Raw genomic sequence first — 16,475 nt, forward strand, 5'->3', positions numbered from 1 at the left:
ACAGCGTCGGTGTAAATCACCTGCAGCGGGACTTCTTCCCCAGTAGTGAGAGGGATTCCGGAGCTACTGGGTGTCCCTCTTGGTCTGCTGTGCAGAATCGGCCACATGTTGTAACTTGACATTATCAATGGAAACAAAGCGATTTCCTTTGGCCCCTTGCAGCGGCGGTAAAATCACAGTTCTCGTGCCGCTAACTCCTAACACAGGGACAGGTGCTCGATAAGAAGGACCAAATTCTTTCTTTACTGCGACCTTTTCACGCACTAGAACCCCAATCCTGGGTATCCAACCAGTAGGAGTTACTGGCTCATCCTTAATTCCTGAGGAGGCAGCACTTGCAGAAGAGTTATCTTCACGGAATTGTTGTAAATCCTGCAAAACAGTGACACGATCATTTATGTCAAAGGGCGTATCTGCCGCCTCCAGACCAGGACCATCTAGATCAGGAACATACATTCGTGTTCCAAACAGGCACTCATATGAAGTACGACCCCCCAGTGACCTTCTAGGCAAGTTATTAAGTGCTCTTTGTACTCCATACAGGTGGGCTAGCCAACTACGACCCGTACCTATAACCCTGGCTGTTAAGGATTGCTTTAAATCACGATTTAAACGCTCCACAACAGAATTTCCCTCGGTATGAAATGGAGACGAGAATTGGAGTTGGACCCCCAACGAAGCCATGGTGTCCCTGAATACCTTAGAGGCAAAAGCAGGGCCCTGGTCCGAATGAAAAGCCGCAAATGCAAATGTATCGACAAAGATGCGCAAATCTTTAATAACAGTCCGAGCGTCAGCCGAGCGTTGTGGCCAGACCCACTCAAATCTGGAGCACGAATTTACAGCAACCAAGATATATTTGTATGCAGTGTCTGGGGTCAACAGACCACAATGATCCAAGTACACACACTGTAAAGGTCTGTTTGAAATTAGAAGGGGCGTCTGCTGCGGGCGTCTAGCCAATGAAGCTTTAATTTGTTGACAAACATCACAACAAAGGACATATTGCTTTGTCTCTTTATAGAGACCAGACCACCCGTAACGAGCCTGTAAAAGCGAAATAGTGGCAGCCACACCAGCATGTGCAGATGCCGCCCCCTCATGTGCTGCAGAAATTAATCGAGGTCTCTCAACTTTATTTGGTAAATCACGTACACCAATGCCTGGAATATTAACAACAGCATTGAACGCACTACTCAAGCAGTAACGATACTTAGAAGGAAATCCTTGAGGAAATGGCGTGCCATCAGCCGTAGCTTTTATGGCAGCTGACATCTCTGTGTCTGGTTTGGAACTCGAACGAGTCACTGCGGCCACAGTGGCAACAGCCACTGCCGACTTCGCGGCTTCATCAGCCAAAGTATTCCCAGCAACGTGTATCCCAACATGCTGGTGTCCAAGTGTATGCACAACATGGACCTTAGGAAGCGTCTCTTTCAGATCCGCAACCCTACCCCACAACAATTTGTGTTTAATGGTGTTGCCCTTAGAATCTCCTAACCCATTCAACTTCCAATAGTGTAGATATTCATTGAAAAACTGAACACAGTAGTAGGAGTCACAGACCAGCAAGGTTAAAATCGCCGGATCCGCGTGCTCCAACGCTAACAATAGAGCTTTGAGCTCAGCCAGCTGTGCCGTGCAATCTCCCAAGGTTTTAGTATAAGTATGTCGGGGGCAGAACACTTCCCCCTCCATAGTGCCGCTCACCACCGCACATGCAGCAGAATACTGTTGTTTAGTCCCAACCGCTGGTTGCGCAGAGCCATCGGTATACATGACCACCTGATATTGGTCAATAGGCAATGTGCCAGCAGGAACTGGGTACTCCATTTCATATTGAAGAAATTCTTGAGTCTGCAGTTTAGGATCAAATATGTAATCTACATCAGTGGCTGTCAAAGACGTAGCCCATTGTATCCATCGCAGGTGTAAAGCTTTCGAATTAGGGACACTCGCTTTTGTAACAGCCTCTAAGGCCGGAATCGGGGAAACAACAATAATGCGTTGGCCCTGGACAAGCGGTTTTTCTTTAATCACAGCCATCTGTACTGCAGTGAGTATTTTCTCAGTCTGTGCAAATCGTTGTTCTGCAGCAGAATACAAGTGGGACTTGTAAGCAATCGGGACTGTCTCACCCTCATTAAAGGTGACATATGTAAACCCAACAGCCCCAGGTATCACCCTGATGACTGTATGACCATTTAAATGTCTGTAATCCACCACTATCCTATATGAATGGTCCGGTTTAGCAACCGGAAATAAGGGATTATTCATTGGTGAGACACAGGGCTCAATTACACCCTGGTACTCCAATTGTGTAAGAATATTCCTAACCGATGCCCTTGCTTCAAATTTGATAGGATACTGCGGCTGCGGCTGAGATTCGCCCTTTATTGGATTTACATGATAAGGTGATTGTCTATCCCACCCCACATTATTTCTATATAGAGCGGGGGCCTGTGCAAGAGCCCATAATTTACTATAGGACTCCGCTAGTTCTCTCGGAACAAGTGGTGAGAAGGAAGGTGCAATAACCTCTTCCCCCACTGGACAGTCGCGAACAAAGTCAGGCGGACAATCTTGTTCGGCCAGCAGAACATCATATGATTTTACCACATGGTCCCAAAAGATGGCGTGTACAATGCGGTCAATGTCCCCTTCTAATTGCAGAGTCACTTGATATACTCTATCAGGATCAGAGACTCGCATATCCGCCGTTTCGACTTGTATGAAGTCATCAGTTGCTTTCACCTCCAGATGCTCTAGAAGACTCAGGCGAACTATTGTGACCTCTGCCGCGCTGTCTAACAGTGCCAACGCCCATGTCTTGTTCGTCAAGAGAACTCTCTTCTTGAGCGGCATGTCTAACTGAGACTGCTGCCACTTTCTTCTTTTTAAATTGCTGTTTTTGTTGCAGCGGTTTCTCTTCTTGTTTAATAGAAACCTCCGTTGAGCGTTGTGAATCCTGTCTTGGTTTCACGTACTCCGTTCTCCGCTCTGACCGACCACCTCTCTCACTTCTCTTCTCTGAGGAGTCCTGAAAGGAACGAGATTGGCGTGTATCAGTATATTGATATCTTTCAGGCGTCTTCAAATTATCCCTATTCCTGAGATTATACCTATTCTGCGGGGTCTCTGGTTGCGGAGACTGTCCCCCATCTTTCTTAGGTGTTTGCTGTTTCTTTTCCCAGCGTTTTTTAGTACCCTCAGGTTGCTGTTGTTTAGCATTATCTTTATTATTTTTACCCTGTAATTGGGGTTTTTGCGGTCTAGCCCCATAGGCTATCGCGACCAATACTGGAATATGTCTCAGCTATTATTCTCGGAAGTTCCCGCTCCTGATTAATCTGCGGAACGTCCCGAAGACGCATTCGCACTGCTAATGCTACTGCCTCTCCCTTGAGATTACTCAAAATAATAGAAGAAACTGCGGCAAAATTGCCCATTAACTGCATGCCCAAATCTAAGGCAGGGGCAGCCCCATATTCATCTTGAACTTGTTTAAGCACTTCCGGTAAATTAGCTAATGTCGGTGTACCGTGTGCCGTAGCGTAGAGCGCGGCAAACACCGTGCCCCAGGTATTACAAAGGTCCACCGGAGGAACCATCCCATACGGCAAACACATTGTCAATATTCTATGTTTATCCTGAGGTCCCGTATGGGGAAATACTGCTTCCAGCGTATTAAATTTTTGCACCAGCCAAAATGGAGTTTCCTCACGTTTAGCCGGTACCTTACCCATAACTGAGTGTACAGTGGCCGGATTGATACCTGGAACCACCGCCTGTGGGTGCGCCAGAGCAGCACGCGCTGCTTTAGTATTTAATGCCTGCATTACAAACTGAACCAGTCTTCTGTATGTAGTTGCCAAGTCTATATATAAACGACGAACGTCAGCCACTGCCAAGTTAGCAACCACAGGATATGGTGTGTAAGTAGCCAATAAAGGCCAGGTCGGACCATCATTACTCAGTGGACCTAACCTTACCTGTGCTACTGTGTGTGGGAGGGCGCCATCAAGCCAATTATGGTGTTCTTGATAAGATAAAGGTATCTCTAAGTATGCATATGCCCTGTACTGTACCTGACATCAACTTCTGGAAATACGACCCAAGAATAAAAAAGTTCTGTTCTATAGGCTGCATGGGCGTCCACCACAAAAGTGACCGGACCCCCTTGGACCGTCAGTCCATGTGCCACCAGATGTCCTGTGAGCGGTTGTCGCATATTGATTGCTATATTCACTACATTAGGATTCGCCATTTGTATAAAACAGCACTAGGTCAGAGAAGGCACACCAATATCGGTGTTTTCCTTTTAAAGTTCAAGCTTGAACAACCAACCACTAAGTAATAGGATGTACCTATCCCGTGGTGGCGGAAACCCTCAGCCCCACGGACGTCTCCGCTTACGGAACCGAGGAGTCAATATATATATGAGACCGAGAGAGTCAGCCGGACCTATAAATTAGAGCCAGACCAATCGTTGGCAGCGCCATGTCGCGTGGGCTCTCATTATCCTAAATGAGACTACTGGATTTCTAGGCAGCAGGATCGATCACGGTGTGGGGGACTGAGTCGGACCCACGTGTAAGGAACTCTGTCACCCTAAATCCGTTTTTTGCTCCGTCTAACTAGCAGTGCCTCATTTCTCCCAAGGGGAAGAGATGATTGGGCAGCCGAGCGCATGACATCTTTGGAACTTCTCAGGGAAGTCGTGGTCACTCAGATCCAAACCAACTCTCTCATTTACAGTTTGATCTCATATACAAATGACAAAGGCAGTATAAGTTTTATATAATGTTTTAATAAAACGACTGCATTTTAGATAATAAGGCGTGAGCCGCAATAACCAGAACCATACAACACAGTAGGATTGAAATAGTCACCAGGAGAGTAAAACATAAGAACAAAGCTATCATGGTGTTTAATAGTTTCTACTCTCCCTCTGCTTGGTCTATTTCGAGCACAGCCTGTTAAGCTTCTAACTTGCCTTTCTGAATCACTGGGGAGACATCAGCCCTTATACCTGAGCAAAGGCCTGTGATCTTGGTTCAGCTTCTTCAACGAGGCAGTCAGCGTCTAGTTGTGGTTCCCTGGTCGGAATCTCCCTCTTGCGTGTATTGGGACAAGGAAGTGTTTTTATAACTAACATGTCAGCATGATCACAAAATGTCCCTACGCAAAAATGCCAAAGACTAAACTCCTACCACGTCTATCGGCAATGTACCAGACTGTATCCTTGACTGAAGCACAGAGTGAACAGGAATGTTTTATGGAGAACTCCAGTGCTGAAGTAGGCTAAACAGTGTGATATGAATAAAAAACAAGACCGTAGAACTGGCTATTTGAAAAATAACAGTACGAAGCCTAATAAAAAGCATTTAGAGCAAAGTGCACAGAGGCTCTAAGCTGCAAGCAAATGAATAAAATACATCCAGGGCAAAGTGCACAAGGGCCTAAAGCCTGAAGCTAATGCTCAAAGGATACGTAAAACTAACCACACTACACAACGTACCCATGGTGTATTCACTTGTTGATCTAGAGGCCCATATAACTGCCCATACTGGGGTAGGAACCTGTCCACAAGGCACTCCAACTCCTCTGACTTGAAGGCTGGGCCCTTTCCCCTGTAGCACGAGCCATGGCATGTTACAGACACAGGTCACAGCAGCACACGCAGTGGAGATGTCGTTCTTTGGAAAGTCAGGAATCAAGTGACGTGGTAGAAAGGAAATGGCATCACGTCCACGGCAGTGAACACCGTCACTGCCGGCATTGATCATCATTGGTTCCCATACTCCATGAAGGGCCATGTTAGCCAATGAGGAATTGCACAGCGGTGCGGACCGCCTTCCGCCATGACGCCAGCGCCAGCGGTGTGAGGTCACTTCCACCTGTCCCTGAATACAGGATAGGTGAGTGCCATTTGCTAATGTCGGTACACATGAACAGATTAATAGTCGAATGTACTCACCTACATAGTTCTATTGTCCAACATACAAACATGCTCTGTGTACACTGCTTTAGTGTGGTCATTATTCGAGTTGACACTCTTTTTCTACATTTGGGTACCTTAGGTATCAACCACTGCAGAGGAGTAGGAGGAGGCAAACACCGGTGTACAGACCCCTTGTGGACATGGCTACACTGGAGAACCAGCACATTATACTCACCTATCATCTGGACAAGGCCAAAATCACAGAGCTGTGTGCACAATTGGAGCCTGGTCTGCTACCTGCTATCCGCAGCACCACAGCAATCCCCTCTCTTGTGTAGGTACTCTCAGTGCTCCATTTCCTGGCAACAGGCTCCTACCAGGTGACAGTGGGCTTGGCTGCAGGGATGTCACAGCCAGTGTTCTCTATTGTGCTTGCAAGGGTTTTGTGTGCCTTGCTCAAACACATGTGCAGCTACATCGCATACCCCCAGGTAGATGACTTACCCACTGTGAAGGCTGGATTCTGTGCAATGGGACCTATACCTCATGTTATTGGGGCCATCAACGGGGCCCACATTGCCTTAGTCCCCCTCCCAGGGCCAATGAACAGGTGTACAGGAATCGGACGAGTTTCCACTCACTTAATGTCCAGATGGTGTGTCTGGCTGACCAGTATATCTCGCACTTCACTGCCAAGTATCCAGGGTTGATGCATGATGCCTTTGTTCTGAGGAATAGCAGTGCCCCACAGCTGATGGGACAACCACAGAGGCAAAGAGTGTGGCTTATAGGTGAGCCCCCACCCAGTGTATGTCAGTGTATGCCTTCAGGAGTCATACCCCCTGCCAATGTGCAAGGCTAATGTGTGTCCCTCACTTCTTGCAGGTGATTCCGGCCACCCAAACCAGTCCTGCCTCATGACCCCTGTTAGGAATCAGAGAACAGGAGCTGAAAATAGGCATAATGATGCCCATGGACGTACCAGGAGGATTGTTGAAAGGATCCTCAGTCTCCCGAAGGCTAGGTTCAGGTGCCTCCATCTGACAGGTGGATCCCTGAGAAGGTCTGTAGAATCATTGTTGTGTGCTGCATGTTGCACAATTTGGCCCTCAGGTGGCATGTACCCTATCTGCAGGAAGAGGGGGGTGACAATGCAGCTGTGGCAGCAGTGGTCACTGAGGACAGTGAGGAGGAGGAAGGGGAGGAGGATGTGGAAAACATGTCACATTTGATCCAGCAGTACTTCCAATGACAGTCAGGTAAAACTGTTGAACTAAGCAAGATTACATTTTATTGTTGTACTGTGTGACTGCAGCATGATGCCAGTCATTCCCTTTGCATCCCATCTGACTATCACCTATATCTTCCCGTATTGCAGATGTTGTTGTTGTTCCAACAACGTACTGCTGTGATGTGTACAGACTGCTGAGACACATTTGTTGGATGGGTCAACATGTTACTGGACATTTACACAGGAGCATGCAGTTCATTACAGTTTGTTACATTGTACATTACCTGTAGATAAAGCACTATTACACAAGTTGTGTCCAAGGGTGTTTATTGAAAATACTCTACAATGGGAAGTGCAATAGAGTGGGGTAATGGTTGGGAATAGTCCAGGATATTGGTCCAGTCTGTTTGTAGCACAGGTCCAGTGTCCAAGGGGCCATAGGAAGGGGAGCAATTGGAGTTCTAAATGGACAAGGTGACAGAGTGGAACACAAGGGGGACATTCAGGAAGGCCTCATTTCTTGGCGGTGGTCTTGGTCTTGGCAAGTTTCTCTGGTGTCTGTCTGGGTCGCAGGGAATGTTTGCAGGTTGGTTCTCCTTCTGCAGGGGGAGGGGTGCTGGTGGCCTGTGGGTCCTGTGGCAGGGCCTCCTGTCCAATAGCTGCAGCAGATGTGGAGGGCTGGTCAGTTGACTGGCTAGTGGAAGGGGCCCGCTGGTGTGATGTGTACTCCCTCATGATGTTGGCCACATCAGCCACCATCCCTGCTATGGAGACCATGGTGGTGTTGAGTTTAGGAAAGTACCATCTTTCTTGGCATGTTACCCCCATTTTTACATGTATGTCAGAATGTTTTTGCCTGTCTCACTGGGATCCTGCTAGCCAGGACCCCAGTGCTCATAGTTTGTGGCCTGAATTTGTATACCTGTGTAGTACCTAACTGTGTCACTGAGGCTCTGCTAATCAGAACCTCAGTGCTCATGCTCTCTGCCTTTAAATTTGTCACTATAGGCTAGTGACCACTTTTACCAATTTCAGTTGGCACACTGGAATACCCTTATAATTCCCTAGTATATGGTACCCAGGGTATTGGGGTTCCAGGAGATCCCTATGGGCTGCAGCATTTCTTTTGCCACCCATAGGCAGCTCAGACAAACCTTTACACAGGACTGCCATTGCAGCCTGAGTGAAATAAAGCACACTTTATTTCACGGCCATTTTCACTGCACTTAAGTAACTTATAAGTCACCTATATGTCTAACCTTCACTTGCTGAAGATTAGGTGCGAAGTTACTAAGTGTGAAGCCACCCTTGCACTAACAAAGGTGACCCCACATAGTTCATGGCCATTTCCCCAGACTTTGTGAGTGCGGGGACACCATTACACGCGTGCACTACATATAGGTCAATACCTATATGTAGCTTCACAATGGTAACTCCGAATATGGCCATGTAACATGTCTAAGATCATGGAATTGTCCCCCCATGCCAAATCTGGTATTGGGGAGCCAATTCCATGCATCCCGGGGGCTCCACTATGGACCCCCGGTACTGCCAAACCAGCTCTCTGGGGTTTTCTCTGCAGCTACCGCTGCTGCCACCCCACAGACAAGGTGCTGCCCTCCTGGGGTCTGGGCAGCCCAGTCCCAGGAAGGTAAAACAAAGCATTTCCTCTGAGAGCAGGGTGTTACATGCTCTCTCTTTGGAAATAGGTGTTAAAGGCTGGGGAGGGGTAGCCTCTCCCAGCCTCTGGAAATGCTTTGAAGGGCACAGATGGTGCCCTCCTTGCATAAGCCAGTCTGCACCAGTTTAGGGAACCCCCAGTCCCTGCTCTGGTGCGAAACTGGACAAAGGAAAGGGGGGTGACCACTTCACTGTCCATTACCACCCCAAAGGTGGTGCCCAGAGCTCCTCCAGTGTGTCCCAGACCTCTGCTATCTTGTTTCCAGAGGTGTGAGGGCACTCTGGAGGCCTCTGAGTGGCCAGTGCCAGCAGGTGACATCAGGGACCCCTCCTGATAGGTGCTTACCTGGCTAGGTGGCCAATCCTCCTCTGAGGGCTATTTAGGGTCTCTCCAGTGGGCTTTTCTTCAGATAACGACTTGCAAGAATCCAGAAGGACTCCTCTGCACTTCTCTCTTCGACTTCTGCCAAGGATCGACCGCTGACTGAAGACTACCAGCGACATTGTAGCGGCTAATCCTGCTGGCTTTCTTGCCTGTTTCCTGGTGGTGCATGCTCTGGAGGCTGTCTGCCTTCACCCTGCACTGGAAGCCACGAAGAAATCTCCTGTGGGTCAACGGAATCTTCCCTCTGCTTCAGCAGGCACCAAACTTCAGCTTCACCGGTACTCTGGGTCCCCTCTCATCCTGATGAGCGTGGCCCCTGGAACACAGGTGGTGCACCCAAGTGACCCAGACTGTCCAGTGGTCCAACTGTCCAAATTTGGAGGAGGTAAGTCCTTGCCTCCCTTCTGCAGACAGTAATCCTGTGTACTGCGTGAACTGTAGCTACAAGGGCTTCTGTGCACATTTCCTAGAAATCCTTCATGCATAGCTGATCCTAGGTCCCCAGCACTCTGTCCTGCGATGCTCAGCTCCCTGAGTTGATCTCCAGTGTTGTGGGACCTCTTTTTGTAGTGTTGAGACGACCGCCATGTTCAGACTTCTTGAACTTGTTTAAGGACTTCTGCGGGTGCTTCCTTCCTGTCCGAGGGCTCTCTACGTTGCTGAGGGCCCCCTCTGTCTCCTCTCCCAAGTGGTGACATCCTGGTCCTTCCTGGTCCTGGGCAGCACACTTTTTTTCCAACCATGACTCTTGCAGCAGCAAGGCTTGATTGTAGTATTTTGCCAAGGAAACAACTCTACGTACTCCAGCACTCCATGGGACATCTTCTGCATGAAGAAGAGCTTCCTACCTCCTTTCATTGTTGCAAAACCTGCAGCTTTTTCCAACCGAAAGGCAGCCATTTTGCACCTTCATCTGGGGGTTGAGTGGGCTCCTGCCCCCCCCGGACACTTTAGCGACTCTTGGACTTGGTCCCCTTCCTTTGCAGATCTTCAGGTCCAGAAACCCGTCTTCAGTGCTTTGCAGTCTGTGGTGGTCCTTGCGAAATCCCTCATCGCAACTTTATTGTGTTTCTGGGGAAATAGTAGTACTTTACTCCTACTTTCCAGTGTCTTTGGGGGGGTATCTTTTACACCCTTAGTGTTTGCTTACACTCCCAGCGACCCTCTATACACTACACTAGCCTAGGGGTCCATTCGTGGTTCGCATTCCACTTTCTTAGCATATGGTTTGTGTTGCCCCTAGGCCTATTGCATCCTGTTGTATTCTACAGTGTTTGCACTACATTCTGACTGTTTTACTTGCCTGATTTGTTTTGTTGTGTATATTTTGTGTATGTTACTTACCTCCTAAGGGTGTATATCCTCTGAGATATTTTTGGCACATTGTCACTAAAATAAAGTACCTTTATTATTAGTATCTATGAGTATTGTCTTTCTTATGATATAGTACCTATATGATATAAGTGGTATTGCACGAGCTTTGCATGTCTCCTAGTTCAGCCTTGGCTGCTCTGCTATAGCTACCTCTATCAGCCTAAGCTGCTAGAACACTACTACACTCTACTAATAAGGGATAACTGGACCTGGCACAAGGTGTAAGTACCATTGCTGCCCACTATAAGCCAGGCCAGCCTCCTACATTGAGGGCCTGCATTTCTTTCCTGATCTCCTGGTGGTGTTCCTCCTGCAGCTGCTGGTTCTCCTGCATGATGTCTACTTCTGACCCATCTTGTCCTGGGATTGTTGCTAAGCCCCCAGGACATTGGTGAGTGCATCCTGGACAGTCGGTTCCCTGGGCCTGTCCTCCCTCTTGTACACAGCTGTCCTTCAAGTGTCCCTGGCCCCCAGTGCCTGTGTCCCCTGAATTGTGTGCCCACTGCCACAGATCCCAGGACCCTCATTGTCTTGCCTGTGAGTTGTGGACTGGGGTTCCTGTACAGGTGGGCACACTGCTGATTGACGTGTCCTGGGGACAGAGGTCTGGGGATGTTGTATGGCTGCTGTGGTGTGGGATACTGAGGGGGGAGGCTCTGCGGTGGACTGTGTGCTGCCTGGGGTATCCGACTGACCAGTGGTCCCTGATGGGCCAGGGAGTTCACCCAGATGCAGAACTCCAGAGTTGCTGTCATCACTGGGGGCATCTTCTGGTGGGGGACTGGGTAGCCGTGGCACCTCCTTGCCACTGGCAGTGGCTGGGGCACCTATGGGTATGTAAGTGGTGTATTATGCTACATGTCTGTGACATATTCTGCATCCCTAGCTTCCCCTATATCATTGCTGTAGTCCTGCCTTCTTTGTTTGTGTCTATGGTGATGTATTTTGGTATTGTTAGTTCTCCATGCTGTGCATGCATTTTTGGTGGGTGTACATGCAGGGCTTGAAGGGATGTGCATGTAGTGGGTATGGCATGCAGGGCTTGGCATTTGGGTTAGTTAATTGTGGTGGTGCACTGTGCGGGATGGAGCGGAGTGGTGTGTTTCAGGGTGAGGGGTGGTGGTGGCATGCAGGTATGGGGTGGATAGGTAGTAAAAGTGACTCACCAGTGTCCGGTCCTCCAGCAACTCAAGTGAGTCCCTCAGGATACAGGAATGCCAAGACTTGCTCCTCCCATGCAGTCAGCTGTGGGGGAGAAGTTGGGGGTCCAACACCAGTCCTCTGGATGGCGAGCTGATGCCTTGCTGCTATGGAATGTACCTCTTCCTGATGTTGTCCCTTGTTCGTTGATGCTGTCCCATGGCGTTCACCCGGTCCACGATCCGCTGCCATAGCTCCATCTTCCTGGCAATCGATGTCTGCTGGATCTGTGCTTCAAACAGCTGTGGCTCTACCCTGACTATTCCCTCAACCATGACCCGCAACTCCTCATCAGTGAAACGGGGGTGCATGGGTGTTGTGTGGTGTGGTGTGTGTGTTGAGCAGAGGGTATAGAGTAATGTGGTGGGGTGTGGGGTGTGGTGCGTGACAGATGAATGGGTGGTTATGGTGTTTGTGTGAAGTTGTCTCTGTGATTTGCGTGGCTAGCTGTTGCGGTCTTGTCATGTTGGCAAAGGATTGTGGTGATGTGGTATGTGTTTTATAGTGCTGTTGGTGGGTGTGTGTGGTGTGTGTATTTGTGTCAGATGTGGGTTTTTAGTTTTGGTCAATGTTGTCTTGTTTTGTCTCTGGGTAGCCTTATACGCTGTGGCGGTGTTCACTGCCAATGGTTTACCGTTGTTGAATGTCCGCTGTGGTGATTGGTGGGTTATTATTTGGAGGGTGTAGTGTTGGTGGCGTAATGGTATTGGTGGTAGTACCAACAGTTTATCACATTCAGTGGGTCTGGCGGATTTGTGGTTGTGGCTATTTTCTGTCAGTTTTGGATGTATATGTCATAATGTGGCGGATGGATGTCCGCCTCCACGGAGGTATGTTGGCGGCAGTCAGCACGGCGGTATTCGTTTCTTACCGCCAATGTCATAATGAAGGCCTATATTTTCTTTCCTTCTCAAAGTAATTTCTGATTTCCACATTAACCAATCCGTTTCTTTACCAGACTTTTTCTTCAGCAGGTGGGTTGCTGAAGTTAGGAGGACTTTAATACTATTTTAATAAAAATTATATATGTAATGATTATTAGTTGTTTGTAAACTATAGAGCTTTTTGAATAGGTCTAACCATATCTAAACAGACTACAGCCATGCATTTTTATCCATTATGAAAAAGCGAATAGACCTTTGGCTGGTAAGCCAAAGGTTCATTCTTCAAGAAGGGAAGCAACTGCTGATGCTCTTATACATTTGCTAAGCATTATTGCTGGGACTCAGACTCCAAGGCAGTTACATGATTTGTATAAAAGTCAACATTGGGGATCTGCCTTTTAGGTTGGGCTACCTTGGTTCTCTATTTTATTTTTTTGGAATATTAGACAGGATTCTGTGGTGGTAAAGAAGAGTTATTTGTAATCCTGATTCTTAAGCATGGGCTACCACCTGTATTTCAAGGCCCTAGTTTTTAACCTAGTAATATTGTGCTCTCCCATGTGTGTTAAAAGACACTGCCTGACTTGATGTTGTGCATGATGGCACAGTGCAGATTTCCAACTTTTTTAAGGAGCAGGAGCAGTTTTGACTTCTTTATAATTGATTGGACAAGGCCACCATTTCTTGCTTCTATTTGTTCTAAAATATTAGCTAGTGGTGTTTTCAGCAAGATATACTAGCTTTTTTGCAATTTAGCTGGTCGATTTAAAAGAAAACATTTTTTCCTACCTGGCCGCGTATTCCAGTTATGCACAGACAAGATTGTTATAGAAATGTGTTCCAAAATCCTGCATATGCTCCCTTTTATGAATTCAGAGAAGATTCCCATTGAGAATGAATACAATTAACAGTATATAATTTTCCCTCGCTAATTTGGTGTGAAGTCTTAATGGAGTGGTTTCCATACAAAAAAGTCTTTTTTCTCTGATAACTGAATAACGTTAAGGATATTTTGGCCACATTGGTTCTTTCGTATAGTTTGATAACCACCTTTGCCCTTACCCTTCATCTTCTCCAGGGGTGCCGAAATGCCAATGACTGTGAAAAGGACCAATACTGCCATGTCACCGTCTTCACCAGTGAGTGCAGAGTCTGCAGAGCTGAAAACATGGTGAGTACATACAAGTTGGGGAAAATGATTTGGACCTGTTCTTACATGTGTCACGTTTAATGTCTATTGGACTGCAAAATAAGCATTTTCTCCCACCTGACATATGTTCATTGAGACAATAGAAAAAAGAGCTTGAAGCAGCATTGCTGAGAATGGAACTTTGGCTCTACCCACATGTTGACTACCCTGGGTAGAAGCATTTGAACGGGCAGAGGTTGTGCCCTTTTGCCAGAGCTACTCTGGTTGACCCTAAGGAGAGTTCTCTCACCTAATATGACTGCTCATGCAAATGCCACAGTAGCGTTCAAAAGGAAAGGGCAAATTCTACACTATGATGTAATGCATCATAGCTTAAGTGGCACCTCATGGAGCAGTGGGCTGCATCATCCGCAACAAACTGAACTGCACTGACTATGCCTTCAAAATTCATAATACCAAGAGGAAGTACTCCTACCACTAGACATTCAATCAGCTCTTGCATGGCTCAAATTAATCAGCCATATCCTGCAACTCAATTGTACAACTGTTTTACTTCAAGCTAAACATCAGGGATCTCATTGAGCAATAAACCGAGGCACATTGCGCAAAAGTAAAAAAATAAATACAGCACAATGTGCAAGATCTATGTCTTTTTTTAAACATTTCTTTATTGGCATTTTTCTTGGCAAAAAGCAAACCAGCTGTGTTCATCATCGAGAAATATTACATATCAATGTCTTCTTACACTTTAAACATTTACAGTGCATCCATCTATTGTTAATATACCCATATCCCTACCCTCCCTCATGCTGTAGAGCCTGCGTGTAGCTCCGGGTAACAGTATTTATTCTCAATACAAGTAATGGTGTCACCTCGATGTCTAGTATCTTGAGGCAGAGAGGCTGAAAAGTATAATGTAATGTAGCACCACCTTGATCAATGCAGTCTAAAATAAAGTATTCCATAAACAATCATCAACATGTCAAACAGTCCCCCCTCCCAGCCATACCCACACCCCTGCTTGCATTCGCCTACCACACTACATTTAAGAAGACATAGGCCCTCATTACGGCTTTGGTGGTCTTCACAGAAGACCGCCAAAGCCGCGGGCCCCAGAAAACCGCCCACCATATCATGGGTACTGCTGGATTTCTGCCACACTTTGGGTGGAAATCCAGCAGTAGTCGTGCAGGTGGGCGGAGGTGCTTGGGCGGTTCCACCACCGGCCCCACCCCACCAGTATAACTCCACCAGCCGTATTATGGGAAATAATATGGCCTGGCAGTGTCCTGCTGGCATGGCGCTGCTGGCGGAGGAAGCGCCCTTCCCTTCCGGATGACTTTCTCCCCAGACCAGATAAGGTGATCGTCCGACAGGGAAAGGGGGTGGGAGGGTGAGGAGCGTTGTGTGTCCTCGTGTGAGTGTGTGGTGTCCGCGTGTGTGCATGAATGTGTGTATGCATGGTTGTATGCGTGTCTGAATGTTGAAGTGAGTGCATGTATGTAAGTAAGTGTGCATGCGTGTGTGTATGCAAGTGTGATTGCGGTGGTAAATGCGTGTTTGGAAGGGTGTGAGTATGTGTGCTTGCATGCATGTCTGAATGTTGAAGTGAGTGTGTGTATGCATGTAGGTGTGTATGCCTGTGTGTATGCAAGTGTGAGTGCTGTGGTGAATGCGTGTTTGGATGTGTGTGAGTATGCTTGCTTGAATGAGTGTATGAATGTTGAAGTGAATGCATGTATGGATGTGTGTGAGTGAATGTGTGCATGTAAGTGTAGGTGAATGAGTGTATGAGTGGTGCATGTGGGTTTCTGTGTGTGTGTGCATGTATGCGGGGAGGAGGTGAGGGGTGGATGGGTGGGGGTTCTGTGTCAGAAGAGGGGTGGGGGGTGCTATGGCTTGAAGGGGGGGGTCTAGTGCTTTCTGGGAGTGGAGTCATCTAGCGGTGACAGGGAAGAAATTCCCTGTCACCGGTATCCTTTCCACCAGGGTTTTCGTGGCAGTGCTACCGCCGCAGAAACCCTGGTGGAAAGGTGGCTGTTAATACCGCCGGTGGTCTTCTGTGGACTGCCAGGTCAGAGATGATAATCTCCCCCAATTGGCTGTTCCGACCGACATGCTTGTATGAGTAGAGATGTGGTGGGTTGGCAGCTGCCAACCCGCCACACTCATAATGTGGCAGTCTGCATCACCAGCCTGTTGACGGTGGGACCGCCACATTTACCCTACCACCATAATCTGTCCACAGCTCAGGGTGCCTGCAACCGCCATGATCCCCAATTGTCTCTCAGGGCACACCAGGGAGTTTCATTGCCCACTTGTGCAATCCATCTCCGCTTCTTCTCAGTCCATCCCCTCCATTGAAGCTCCACCAGGAGGCTCCAGTAATGCCTGTTTCTGATGGATACATCTACCTGTGGATTCCACATCTTTTGAATACTCCAAATGCACCAGCATTCGACGGAAATCTTTTCTTTGTAGCTGTCCCCATCAACGAGGACGTCATAATGGAACGACTCCGCACACAACTCCTTCTGACTCAATCAGAGCTATAAGAGGTCCTCGCCAGGGTGCTGACGTCAGTTCCCTTTTTTCCGCACCTTCAACGCTAATGGTCTTTCTACCTC

At 47.8% G+C, this 16,475-nt stretch overlaps 1 protein-coding gene across 1 annotated transcript in view; it reads left to right on the top strand.

Annotated features, from left to right (window-relative positions):
- Window positions 1-16,475, top strand: part of DKKL1 (dickkopf like acrosomal protein 1) — a 768,700-nt gene that overhangs the window by 546,149 nt on the left and 206,076 nt on the right. The window contains exon 4 of the mRNA XM_069200815.1: window positions 13,777-13,869. Within this exon, the coding sequence (XP_069056916.1) occupies window positions 13,777-13,869 (93 nt within the window). The remainder of the gene's footprint in view (window positions 1-13,776; window positions 13,870-16,475) is intronic.

The sequence above is a fragment of the Pleurodeles waltl genome, chromosome 7, assembly GCF_031143425.1.
Source record: "Pleurodeles waltl isolate 20211129_DDA chromosome 7, aPleWal1.hap1.20221129, whole genome shotgun sequence".
NCBI lineage: Eukaryota > Metazoa > Chordata > Amphibia > Caudata > Salamandridae > Pleurodeles > Pleurodeles waltl.